The sequence below is a fragment of the Gallinula chloropus genome, assembly GCF_964237585.1.
Source record: "Gallinula chloropus genome assembly, chromosome: 3".
NCBI lineage: Eukaryota > Metazoa > Chordata > Aves > Gruiformes > Rallidae > Gallinula > Gallinula chloropus.
The window spans coordinates 73,460,712-73,472,907 of NC_140087.1; the positions used below are offsets into that span (position 1 = coordinate 73,460,712).

A 12,196-nucleotide genomic window follows, 5' to 3' on the forward strand; every position below is an offset into this window, starting at 1 on the left:
TCGGCGCGCGCGCGCTCGCTCGCGCGGCGGGGCGGGCCCGGAGGCCCCCCCCCTCCCCCGTCCGCCAACCGGAGCGAGGCGGGGCGCGGCGCGGGAGCCGCGTAGCCACTCAGAAGGCGGCTAGGGCGCGGCCTGCGGCGGGAGATGAGCCAATCGGAGCGGCAGCAGCGCGAGGATGGCGACTTTGGCAGCCAGCCAATCGGAACCGAGAGGGAGGTGGCCGGACCGGCTGGTAGCCAATCAAAGGAGAGAAAGGCGAGACCGCCGGGGAGGGGCCAGCCAATGGCAATAGCGTCGCCGCTCAGGCTGGAGGTGGCGGGGGGGGGGGGGGGGAGGTGGGTGTCGCGCGGGGTGTGCGCGCGTGGTGGTGATCCCTTTAAAGCGCAGCTGCCACGGCTCGCGCGAGCTCGCTCAGGGGCGCGGCCGGGCGCGCGGCCCGCTCGCGGGGTTGCCATGGCAGCGGGGGGAGCCGGGCGACGGGAGGGGGGCGGGGGGCGCCGCCCTGGGCGCGCGAGCGTCCGGCGCCTCCCGCCGCAGGGGCCCAGGGGAGCCCCCGAGCGCCCGTCCGGGGCCCGGCAGCGGAGGCGGGAGGGCGGCGGGGTGTGGCGGAGAGGTCCTGCCGGAGCCCCCTCCGAGCTGCCAGGACCCGGTGGGGCGGGGGGGGCTAAAGAACCGGCTGGAGCCGGTGAGCGGTACGATAGGTCGGGCAGGACAGCCCCAGGTACCGGTATGGGCTGGGGACTGGGCTGTTGGAGAGCAGCGTAGGTGAGGGGGACCTGGGGGTCCTGGGGGACAGCAGGATGACCATGAGCCAGCAATGTGCCCTCCTGGCTAAGAAGGCCAGTGGCATCCTGGGGTTGTATTAGGAGGGGTGTGGTTAGTAAGTCCAGAGAGGTCCTTCTCCCCCTCTCCTCTGCCCTGGTGAGATTGCACATGGAATGTTATGTCTGGTTCTGGGCTCCTCAGTCCAAGAAGGACATAGAACTGCTTGAGAGAGTCCAGCGCAGGGCCACCAAGATGATGGAGGGAGTGGAACACCTTCCTTATGAGTTATGGGGGCAGGCTGAGGGAGCTGGGACTCTTCAGCCTGGAGGAGACTGAGGGGTGACAACATTAATATTTATAAATATGTACAGGGTGAGAGTCAGGAGGATGGAGCCAGGCTCTTCTCAGTGATGGACAGTGGTAGGACAAGGGGCAACAGGTACAAGCTGGAGCACAGGAGGTTCCATGTGACCATAAGGAGAAACTTTTCACTGTGAGGGTGACTGAGCACTGGGACAGGCTGCCCAGAGAGGTTGTGGAGTCTCCTTCTCTGGAGACATTCAAACCCACCTGGATACGTTCCTGTGTGATTTAGTCTGGGTGATCCTGCTCTGACAGAGGTTGGACTAAATGATCTTTCGAGGTCCCTTCCAACCCCTAATGTTCTGTGATTCTGTGAAGTAAAGACCCCTGGGCATGACAGGCTGAAGTGAAGAGCAAACCCAGCCTTGCAGAGGGAAGCCAGGAGCTAAAGCTTTTCTCTCAAGCCCCTGGGGACAGGGACCCACCAGAGCACCCACAGGGCCAGCACGGCGTGCAGGAGCTGAGTACCTAAGGCATGGTAGCTGAATGAACTCCTGGATGTAGTGGGACATGGGGAGGGTCCTCTCCTGGGCCTCAGCCATAGCAGGCCCTTTGCAGAGGGTCCGTCTCAAATGGCACTGGGGCTGGAAAAGAAATGGAAAAGGAGCGGTACTGAAGTGCCAGAGCAGGGCAGTGCTGGGCGAGGGATCCTGGAAGGACACAGAGGTGCACCGGGAGCTGCAGTCGTCCCCACAAAACACCACCTGCAAGGGGTGGCCAAGCTGACAGCAGCCAAACCACAGGAGAGAGAGAAGCTTCCAGCTTCTGCAGGGACTGCAGCGGGCCCGGAGCTGCTCCGGGCGCTCTGTAATGACAGAGTTCCCCAGTGACGTGGTGCATTATTCTGGGCAGAGTGGTAAATGCAGCTCATGCCAGTGGAGGGGTGGGGGTTTGGGAGGCAATAAAACATCCACGGTTTCTACTGTGGATCAGGGAGGGGCAGCACTGGTGTTATTAGAATGTTATCAGTAAGTATTTGGGGGCCACTTTTGTGACTACTGATGTCTAATTTAGAGGCCGCCCCTCGGGCCTCTTCGTTTGACTTAGCGTTTGTCAGTTCTACATCTCATCTGCTGCTGAGCCTCAGGTGTCTCAGTGACACACAGGTATTCGTGCAAGCTTCCATCACCACTAGATGCAGGAACGGAGCCGTCATCCAACATTTCCACCTCGACCTCTGGCCCGTTTCCTAGCCTGTTTCTGCATCTGATAAACAACATGGACCCCAGCAGAGTTGTCCAGACCTCCTGTCTTGCTTACAAAACAGCTTGTCTGCTGCTTTGACGAGTTTCCCCTTCCTTTAAGCAAGTCTTTAGTGCATGAGAGGACCTTTCCTTTCATCCTTGACAGCCCTGGATCTCTAAGAGCATTTGCTAAGTGTTCTTAGCAGGGGTTTTGTGGAAGCCTAGCTGGATCAAGGATGAGCTGTGTTTTCATACCACTCTGCTGGCAAATGCAAAATCCTTGTTTTGCAGCAGGAAATGGTACTCATGTGATGATACTCATGCTGGCCTGGCCTTATCGCTGCATTTCTACCCATCGTGGTTTGATCTCAGCAGGGTATGGTCACTGCCTTTCCCCCAAAGCAGCTGACTGCTCCAGAGGACCCTGCCAGAGCTGGGGGCTTTGACTTGTGCCTAGAAAACCCATCGCAGTGCCTGCCCAGCTGTTTGCTTTCATCTACCTGCCTTCCAGCCTTAGTCATCATTCCCACCTATTTGTGTGGAACTTTAACAGCACTGAGTGCTCCGGGCTTTCAGGGGTGCCCTCTCACTTCCAGGAGGCCAGAGGCATGCGCTTACCTGCTCAGCTTGAGGCAGCCCCAGAGCCAACACAGCCTTTTGGGCAGCCCCCAGGGGCTGCAGCTCTCCTGGACCACCTCTATGGCTTGGGAAGGCTGCTTCTCCCCTGCCTTCCCGAAGGATGCCCATCGCTTCCAGCCACCTCTACCGTCTGTGATGCTTTTCCAGAGCTGTGGAAGCTCTCTCCATGATCCTGAGGTCACAATGGCCTGTCCCCATCACAGCCATCACTCGCAGTTTCTTGCTGATAAGCTTCCTCCTTTTCCTGCCTTTCCCCTGGAGGGATGTTCAGTGTGATTGAGGTGAATATCTCTGGCTGTCTCCCCGCAGCCCATTCCCTTCAACTACCTCCATTACTTGTTTGTTTTGCCCTTCTGGCTTTTCTACAGATGAATCTACACAGTTCTTCTCTGGCTCAGTGTGCCTTCTTTATTTGGGGACTTGGCTACATGGCCTGCTCAGCATTTTTTCCTACCTCTTGACATTGTGCATACAGGACAAGCTCCCCAAATACTTTTCCCACATACAGCGACTCTTCCCTGTCTTTGGGGATCAGAATTTTCCTATTTTCATTGTAGGTACCAGAGCCTGGTTATCTTCCAGCTTAAACAGAGCCTGGCAGCGTTGTCATCTCATTCAGGTGCTTCCCCACCTCCTCTTGAGATGAGATCTTTCTGGGTGCCAAGCACCAGGGGAGATTTGCTTAATCCTTGATATGATCTTGGAGCACGTCAGGGAAAGCAGCCAAGGAACCCTTGCTCTTTAGTGTCCCTGCAACTAGCTTGAAGTGTGTCTCCAGACCCCCTTCCCCTGCTTTCTTTCCACCCCTCTATTTCACTGCTACCCAAACAGACCATGCCCACCAGCACTTCTGCACTGTTTAGAAACCCCGTAGCAGCTGGCATCATTGTCCTTGGCAGAAGAGGCACCACAGCGTCCTCCCTGTGTGTTGTTCAAAGCCACACAAGGCACATGATCCTTTTGGGCCAGCACTTTTCCCAACCAGGCTGTTCCTGGGAGATCCATGTGTCACCGTAGCCTTTGCACCCCGGACAGGGCTGCAGGATGCAGCAGCTGCTCAGGAGTATTTCTCTTGGACCCAGCTGTCCCTCCCAAACTGCCCTGGTTTTCTTAGCTGCTCAGAGCACTTCCTGCAGTGCAAAGCCATCTTTTCTGCCCTGTGACCACAACCTGTGGACCCCTGCTGCCTTCAGCCTCAGCCCAGAGCGGTGGGAAAGGGCACCAGGCCTGGTACAGGCGTATTTGGCTGTGCCCTGGGCAATGGGGGGCTGAGAGGAGTAGAGGAGCTCACCCTGATGGTTCTGGGGCTGGTCTGTGGTTGGGGCTGGAGGGTATATGGGCGATGTTTGGGGGCACTTTGGTCCCTGGGTGAGACAGGCAGATGTCTTCCTCCCCCCTCCCCTTGGGGTTTTTTTAAAGTTGCCTTCCTGAAGGATGCCCATCAGTTCCAGGCACCTCTTGCCCCCCACGCTGTGGCCAGGCTCTTGGTGCCATGAGGCTCTTTTGGGGCAGTTGAAGCTCTTGGCATGGTTCCCTGGACACCACCAGCCTTTCCCCACCGCAGCCACTGCTTGTAGTTCCCTGCTGACAAACTTCACCTGGCCCTGAAGCCTCCTGTTGAGGATGTTCAACGTAACCAATGGGTTTCTCTGGCTCACTCCCAACAGCCTTTGGTGCCATCGGGGTCACTGGCTTAGAGGGACTCTCCAGTAATAACAGTGGGGTGCAAGTGCCCTAGGCAGCCCAGGAGTAATCCAAAGATGCTGGAGCTGAAGGTATCTGGAGCCAGGAGCAGCCATCTGCCTGGGAACCCTGGTGTCCTTCCATTTTGCCTCTGGTGGCAGCTGCATCCACATGCAAAGGCTGCCACTCTATCTCCAGCATCGTGTTTTAGAGGAGCACACAAGTATCTGCTCTTGCTCTGGTTGCTTATTTTTATGTGCCTCATTAAAGCAGCTCCTTACTGCTTCCCACATGAATATTGTCACCTCCTGTCCTAGCCTCCAGGGAAGACTTGGGGGGTTTATGATTCCAGCCCAGAGATCAATCATCTTGCCTTTAGCCCCACGGCTTGGTAGCTGCCTCTAGCACACCACCCTCCTACCTCTGTGGTCATCCCTTCCCCTCAGGCGCCTCCATAGACCAAGAGACCCTTTGCTCATCCCTAGACCCTACAAGAGGCTGCCCTAATGCTAGGTGAGAGCTGGTGCTTCTGTGCCCAGCAGGAAAGATGTAGGTTTTGTTTCTGTGTCAGTTTCCCCTCTCATGCCTCACAGTTCTCCCCACAGCTCCGGTTGCAAGGTCTCCTTTCCTTTTTTGGAGGCAGATTCCTTTGGCTGCTTTCTTCTGCTGCTCTTTCAGCCCTTCTGGAGATTGCTGGACTTTCCTGAACTAGGAGAATGGTCCCACAGCCAAACTCTTACCCTGTCACAACTCTCTAGCCCAGAGCTCTGCTCCCTCCACACAGGCCCTCCCCCTGCCCACCACGCTCGCTGCCAGACGTGAGCCTGACCTGGATGCCAGCTCAGTGCCCCACTTGCCATGGACAAAGCTACAGGCAGATTCCTATGTTGCTGGTGCCACCCAAGGTGCCTCAGGGTGTCAGAGACAAGGGGGACACTTAGGGTGACCCCTCCAGCAGCTGGAAGCGAGGCAGCCTGCGCTTCTGGTGCTCAGTGATTGCGGCTGGCACGTGTCCTCCCACTTAGGTCTGTGCCTGGTTTTGCTCTTCAGAAACCTGAGTGCCTCCCTGTCTTCCAAAAGATAAATATGGACAATGAGCACTCCAAAGTCGGGGGGTGGGGGTGGGGGGGTATATACAGGCAAGGCTTCCCTGTTTTGCTAAGGCCCAAAACCGTCAGGAGCAAGCTGAGAGTTAAATGCAGTGAGCTGCTGGGGCTGATGGAAGAGCACTGGCAGAGGGAAAGTCCACCAGGCTGAGGGAAACCTTCTGCCTTTGCTGGGCTGGTTTCTCTGCTCACAAGCCCCTGGCTCTGTCCGTGCCCAGCTCTAGCCATGCCCTGTGGAGCTGGAGCTCCCCGGGACCCCGCGGACCAGCACGGCGGGTGTCAGGTCACAGGTGCAGGAGTGGCCCTGCCCGCTCCACCAGCGAGGCCTCGGCGAGGAGGGGGGTCCCGGTCCCTCCCGACGGGCAGGACCCTCGCTAGCCCGGGCGTCCCCCTGCTTCTGGGCTGGGACAGGGAGCACCCGTGGGCCTGGGGGGGGAGATCGGAGCGGGGGCGGGGGGACGGCAGGTAAGAGGAGCGGAGGCAGGAGGAGGCTGGGGAGCAGGAGGGGGTCAGGAGGAAGGCTGGAGGCGGGAGCGTGTGCAAGATGTAGCCCAAGGGCGGGAGCTGACGGGAGCAAGAAGGGAGCGGGCGGGAGGATGCCCGGGCGAGGCGCTGAGGGCCGGCGGCCCCCGGGGTTGCCGGGGCGAAAACGGGCCGAGGGGACCGGAGCAAGAGGCGGCGGCGGGCGGCGGCGGGCGCTCCGGCCAGGCGGGGGCCGCCGCAGTCCCCGCCCGCCCGCCGGGAGGGGCTAAGCCCCGCCGCCGCCACCGCAGAGCTGCCGCCGCCGGGGCGCGCCGGGCGATGCCGCGCCGGGCCCGGGGCCGCCGCCGTGGCCCCCCCGCCCCCGCCGCCGCCGCCTTGACCCGACGCCCCGTGGAGCCATCCGAGGTAAGCGCGGCCCGGGCGGGGAGGGGGGGGCGGGATGCTCCGGGCGCCCTCCTCGGGTCGGGCCCCCACGGCCGACCCACGGGCAGGGCCTGCCCGCTCCTCCCCTCTCCCGGCGCCCCGGGCGGGCCCAGCCGGTGCGGGTTGGCTGCGGCGGGCAGGGTGCTTGGGGACAGGCAGGGCGGGGGATGGGGGTGGGGGGGGATGTCCGTGTGCCCAGGCACCCACCCACCCCCGGGCACCCCACGGGGACGCACCGCGCGGTGGGCTGCGCTTTGCCGTGGCGGGAGGCAGCGTGCGGGGCAGCCGGGCTCCGAGCCCCGGGCCCGTGTGGGACCCCCGGGTCAGGTGGGGCGGCGGGGGTGAGGCTGCGGGGTGAAGCAGAGCGGAGACCCCGGCTGTGCAGCGCACTCCGGATGTGCCCCATTCACCAGTTCCCCGTGCCCACCAGCCTCTGGTCTCTCTCCCGGTAGAAGCGGCTGCATCTGGCCGGCTTCGGTTCCACTGCCTCCCTCAATGTGCCGGGCTGCTCTTGGGTGCAGGGATGCAGCAGGGCTGCGCAGGATGCTTGCTGCCCTCAGCCAAAAAGCAGGAGCTCGGGGGGCTTGTGCCCAGCACTAGGTGCCTTGACCCCCGGGGCTGACCATTAACCACGTGGCCACCGCCCTCCTCCCAAGCGCTTTGCTCCAGGGTCAAGTGCCGCCCACCCACGTGCTGCCCGATGGGTGACCAGGATGGTGTCTCAGGGTCCCTGCCCGGCCCAGGTGGGGCTGTACAGACCCCGTGCCCGCAGCCATCGTGCAGTGCTGTGCAGCCAGCAAGGCCGGCTTCATCCTCCATTTCAGCCAGGAGGGCTGGCTCCCCTCCAGAGCAGCTGCCGAGCCCTGCCCGGCGAGGCTCTGGGTCCCTCCTTCCTTCGTCTCTGGCAGCCTGCAGCTGTGCTTGGCCAGGGGGGAGGGAGCCCAACAGCCCCTGTGCCATCCAAGGCAGGCAGAATGCCTTGAAGGCCCCTGGGCTTTGCCGTGGCCTCAGCCTGGGAAAGCAGAAGACCCAGCTGAAATCGAGGGCCTGTTGCAGAGCTCCTCCCGTCCTGGAGCTGTGGGCTGGTGCTGCTTCTCCCCGCTGGGGCAGGGTGGACACGGGCAAATAGCTGTAGGCAGAGCTCTCGGGGAGAGGGAGGCTGAAGGAAACTGCTTTCTTCCCTCCCACCCCACAGGGCAGCCAGGCTAAAAATAATCCCTCGCTTCATGCTGTGCATGAAAATAAAGGAGACTGGAAAGAGAGTGGTTCTGGATCATAGACGTGAAGGACTTCCTTGGGTTAAAGGCATAGGCACGGCCTTACGTGCCTTGGGAAGGGGAGACTGCCACTGGTGCCGCTGGCTGGGAAATCCCGTGGAATATAAGGCAAGTAGCCTTCCCAGAGGCAGAGACTTAACGAGCGTGATGAGCTACTGGAAGAGGCAGCAGCATCCCAAGTGCTTGAAAACTGTCCAGTCTGCCCCACCATATCCCCATGAGCAGCCTAGGAGCTGGGTTTCAGCCAGCACATGCCTCCAGCGTGGCCAGGAGCCTCAGGAGGGCTTCAGCTAGGAGTCTGCAGGTTTGGAACAAACCAGGCACGTAGGATGGGAGAAGAGTCTGTGACACCCACCTCCCCGACCATCTTTCAGCCACCCACAGTTGGGTTGTGATTTGGTGGGTTTTGGGTTGGGGGGGGAGGGGAAGGGCAGAGCGTGCAAAGAGGGCTGAAGGTGGGAATGGGGAATCCCAGGAATGCTCTGACGGCCCTGCCTGTTTCTCTGCACAGAATGGTTCCCCCACCACCTGTCAGCAAGCCCCACGTGTGCCTCTCCACCGCGCTGATCATGACCAGCCTTGTCCTCATGGATGCCTACCTGGTGGAGCAGAGCCAGGGCTCCAGGAAGCTGGGCATCTGTGTCATGGTGGCAGTGGGTGACGTGTGCTTCCTGCTGGTGCTCCGCTACGTGGCCATCTGGGTGGGGGCAGAGGTAAAGACAGCCAAGCGGGGCTACGCCATGATCCTCTGGTTCCTGTATGTCTTCGTTCTGGAGATCAAAGTCTACTTTGTGTACCAGAACTATAAAGCTGACCGGAAAAGCCTGGATCTCATAGCCCGCAAGGCGCTGACCTTGCTGCTCTCCATCTGCATCCCGGCCCTCTACGTGTTGTTGGTGGCCACGGAGCACATGGAGTATGTCAGGACATTCAAGAAGAAAGAAGATCTCCGCAACCGCCTCTTCTGGGTCATTGTGGACATGCTGGACGTGCTGGACATCCAGGCCAACCTGTGGGAGCCCCAGAAGAAGGGGCTGCCGCTCTGGGCCGAGGGCATCATGTTCTTCTACTGCTACATCTTGCTCCTGGTCCTGCCTTGCGTGTCCCTCTGTGAGATCAGCATGCAAGGCATTGGCATCATGCCGCACCGGATGATGCTGTACCCCATGCTGAGCATGCTCACCGTCAACATCACCACGATCTTCATCCGAGGCAGCAACATGGTCTTCTTCAGGGACGCACGGGTCTCCAGCATCTTCATGGGCAAGAACATGCTGGCCATTGGGCTGAAGGTCTGTACGTTTGTGCAGTACCAGCGGCACCGGCACCACGCGCTCCTGGGCCCAGACCTGGCCCTGCAGCACAGTGCCCAGGCCCAGCCCTCCCCGGGGCTGCACAAGTCCCGGGAGCAGTCTGCCTGCCCTGAGGAGCTGGCCCACAACAACACATGACAAGCCACCAGGAGTGACGGCCTGGGCACGGCCGTGCCTGGCTACACCTGCAAACCCAAGGTGGGCCGTTGAGCTCCTCGCCTGGACAGAGGGTGATGACCCTGCTCCCTCCCTCCCTGGACAAAGCTGCTCCGGTCCCTGAGGGACACATGGCCAGAAGCCCCTGTAGCAGCCCGTGTAAGGCTGCAGAGCAGTTTGGGACCTCAGCACTCCTCAGCCTGTGGGACCAGCAGAGGAGACCAGGTTGACCTGCCACACACCGTGTCTGGCTGGGGCCAGGCAGCTGCACCCTGTGCCGGGTTCCCCGCTCAGCGCTGCCCTCTGGCCAGCCAGGGCTCAGGCCAGGGGGCTGCACAGGGATGCTGCAGGGCACCTGCTCTGCTCTTGAGGTTGGCTCCAGCTCAGTGCTTGGCCAGGGCCTGCTCCCCGCTACGTGAGCTGGGGTCCCCACGCCAGGGGAGCAAGGCCCAGGCCTCCCCCAGCCTGTCACCCCTCCAGCCCAGCTGCAGCTGCAGAGGGGGTGACCATCCTTTTTCATATCTCCCTCTTTGCAATAAAGAGACCTGAGCCCCACAGCCTCTTCATGTCTGTATCCCTACTGGCAGACAGGTCTCCCCAGCTCCCGTGGGGTCCATCTAGATCAGGAAGCTCACTCCATGACTGCCCAGGCCGGGGGAGAATATCCCAGGTACCTGGGTCTGAAGCCATTCCTCCTGGCCAGCAGCTGGGAAGAGGCAGGTCCTTGTAAGAGGCTGGTGGGGTCTGAGGGCATCACTGGGAACCTTTGTCTATCACCATGGCCTGGGCAGCTAGCTGCTGTAACATCAGCAGCACAGTACCAGCATGCCATGCCCAACAGCCACCCTCCCCAGGAGCACCCACAGCAAGTCCCCACGCTCCACCCAGGGGGCACCAGAGGAGCTCTGGCAGACACACTGCCAGGATGGTATTAGAAATGTAAGGAAAATAACCTAACTGCTACTTGGAGCTGGGAGGCCACAAGAACACCAGGTCCCCCAGCCCTAGAAAGCTTGTTTTTGGAGCTAGTGGTGCCGTGATGGTGCCTGCCCCTACACCCAGTGCCACAACCCAGTGTCCTGGGGCTTCTCCTGGTGCAGGGTGGGGGAGCTGGCAGGGACAGACAGGGCAGTAGACTCGCTCCTCACCCCGAAGGTGTTGAACAGAAGCAGGTGACTCCCCAGGGAGGATGTCCTCCTTGCAGGCAGGCACTCGGCCTGGAGAAATTTGGCTCCAGAGGGGCAAGGGGGGGAAGCAGAACCACTTTTGGGGTACACCAGGTTTGCTCACTGCTGAGCAGAACCTAGGAGCAACCAGGAGAGACACGGGCTCAGGAACACTGCTCCCCCATGGCTGAGTAACCTCCAGCCTGCCCAAGCTCCCATCTCCTTGCATGAACATCCAGGCTGAGGTTTGTTCAGCTTTAGGATGACAAGCTGAGAGCATAAAGCAGCAGAGCAATGCCCCAAAGGGGCCAGCACAACCTTGGGCTCCAACACAGCCACCCTGGTCCCAGGGCAGCTCCTCTGAAGGCTCCACATCCCCCAGCACAAGGCAGGGAGGAGGCAGCCAGGCCCAGTGCAAAGCCAGGAGCCACGAGCAGCTTATGGCAGCTGAGGGTTTCTACATGGTCTCTAGCAAAGCTCTCACAGCCCCTTTCCCCTGCCTCCCCTCAGTCATGAGAGCAAATCCCAACACCCCCAGGAACTGCAGCAGAGGCAGATGCTTCAGCAGCACCCTGAGGCACTGGCAGAGCTGCTCATCACTCCCTTTCTCCCTCCTGGCTTGCCTCAGCCCCCCACACCAGCTGCCCACCCCACAGGGCTGTGCCCAGGGAGGGCTCTGCCCCAGCACACGCTCAGACCTGCCAGAGACCACCTGGGCAGCACCCACAGCCCCCTCCTCACCAGCACAGCCACAGGGGCAGCCAGGAGTGAGGAGAAACGGGGGGGTCAGTGTTGGAGGGAGCGATGAACTCCCTTCAGTCACTGGGTGGTGACAGGGCTGATGCTGGGAATAAAGGAAAACTGAAGTGACTTTATTTCCCACAGAATGGGTTTCCCAGCAGCACCTGTAGATCCCACCCTTGAGAAGCAGAGAAGGGGCAGCCCCTGCTAGGGAGACCCCAGGCAGGGAGTGCCAGCAGCGTGCCCCAGCTACAAGGCAGGCAGGGGCTGCATCACTGGGGTGCAGCCCACCCAGAGGGGTGTGATCCTCCCTCCTGGTCTCGCTCTACATCCAGATACTGCACCCAGGCTGTGCCCCCAGGAGACAGATGTGGGTGCTCTGGGCTGACTCTGGTTGAGGATGTGAAAGGTGTCAGAGGCCAGGGCACAGCAAGGAAAGGCTGAGGGAACAGGGTTTATTCACCCTCAGAAAGAGGCAGCTTTAGAGAGCTCTAACAGCACCCCTCCCCACCCATCTCCCAGACAGAGCCAGGCACTTCACTGAGAACATGACAATGATTATGGACTAAAACCTGGAGGAGGGTGAAAAACACCCCCGAGTTCCACCTTGAGAACTTGAAGGAGTGGAACAGAGGCCAAGTGAGGTGGCATCTGTCCTTGGGACATTCCCAAACCCAACCAAAGCAGCCCTGCACAACCTGAAGCCAGTGCTAGCCCTGCTCTGAACAGGAATGTACCAGAGCTCTCCCTCCTGAGGGTCTTTCCCACCTGAGATGGTGTCTGGTAAGACCTGGAGTAGAGGAAGCAATACAGGGTAGGCCTTGTGTTCTCCTGGCTAGAAGTAGTGATGAGCAGGTGCAAGGACAGAGATAGCTGTCAACACCATGTACATCTGCA

General features: G+C 60.5%; 1 protein-coding gene across 1 annotated transcript; it reads left to right on the forward strand.

Moving 5' to 3' along the window:
- Positions 1–8,435: 8,435 nt before the first annotated feature.
- LOC311190382 (transmembrane protein 121-like) lies at positions 8,436–9,374 on the forward strand (the record flags this gene model as incomplete). Its single annotated transcript, XM_084262289.1, has 1 exon — positions 8,436–9,374. The coding sequence occupies one exon, from the start codon at positions 8,436–8,438 to the stop codon at positions 9,372–9,374; it is 939 nt and encodes a 312-aa protein (XP_084118415.1).
- Positions 9,375–12,196: the final 2,822 nt, after the last annotated feature.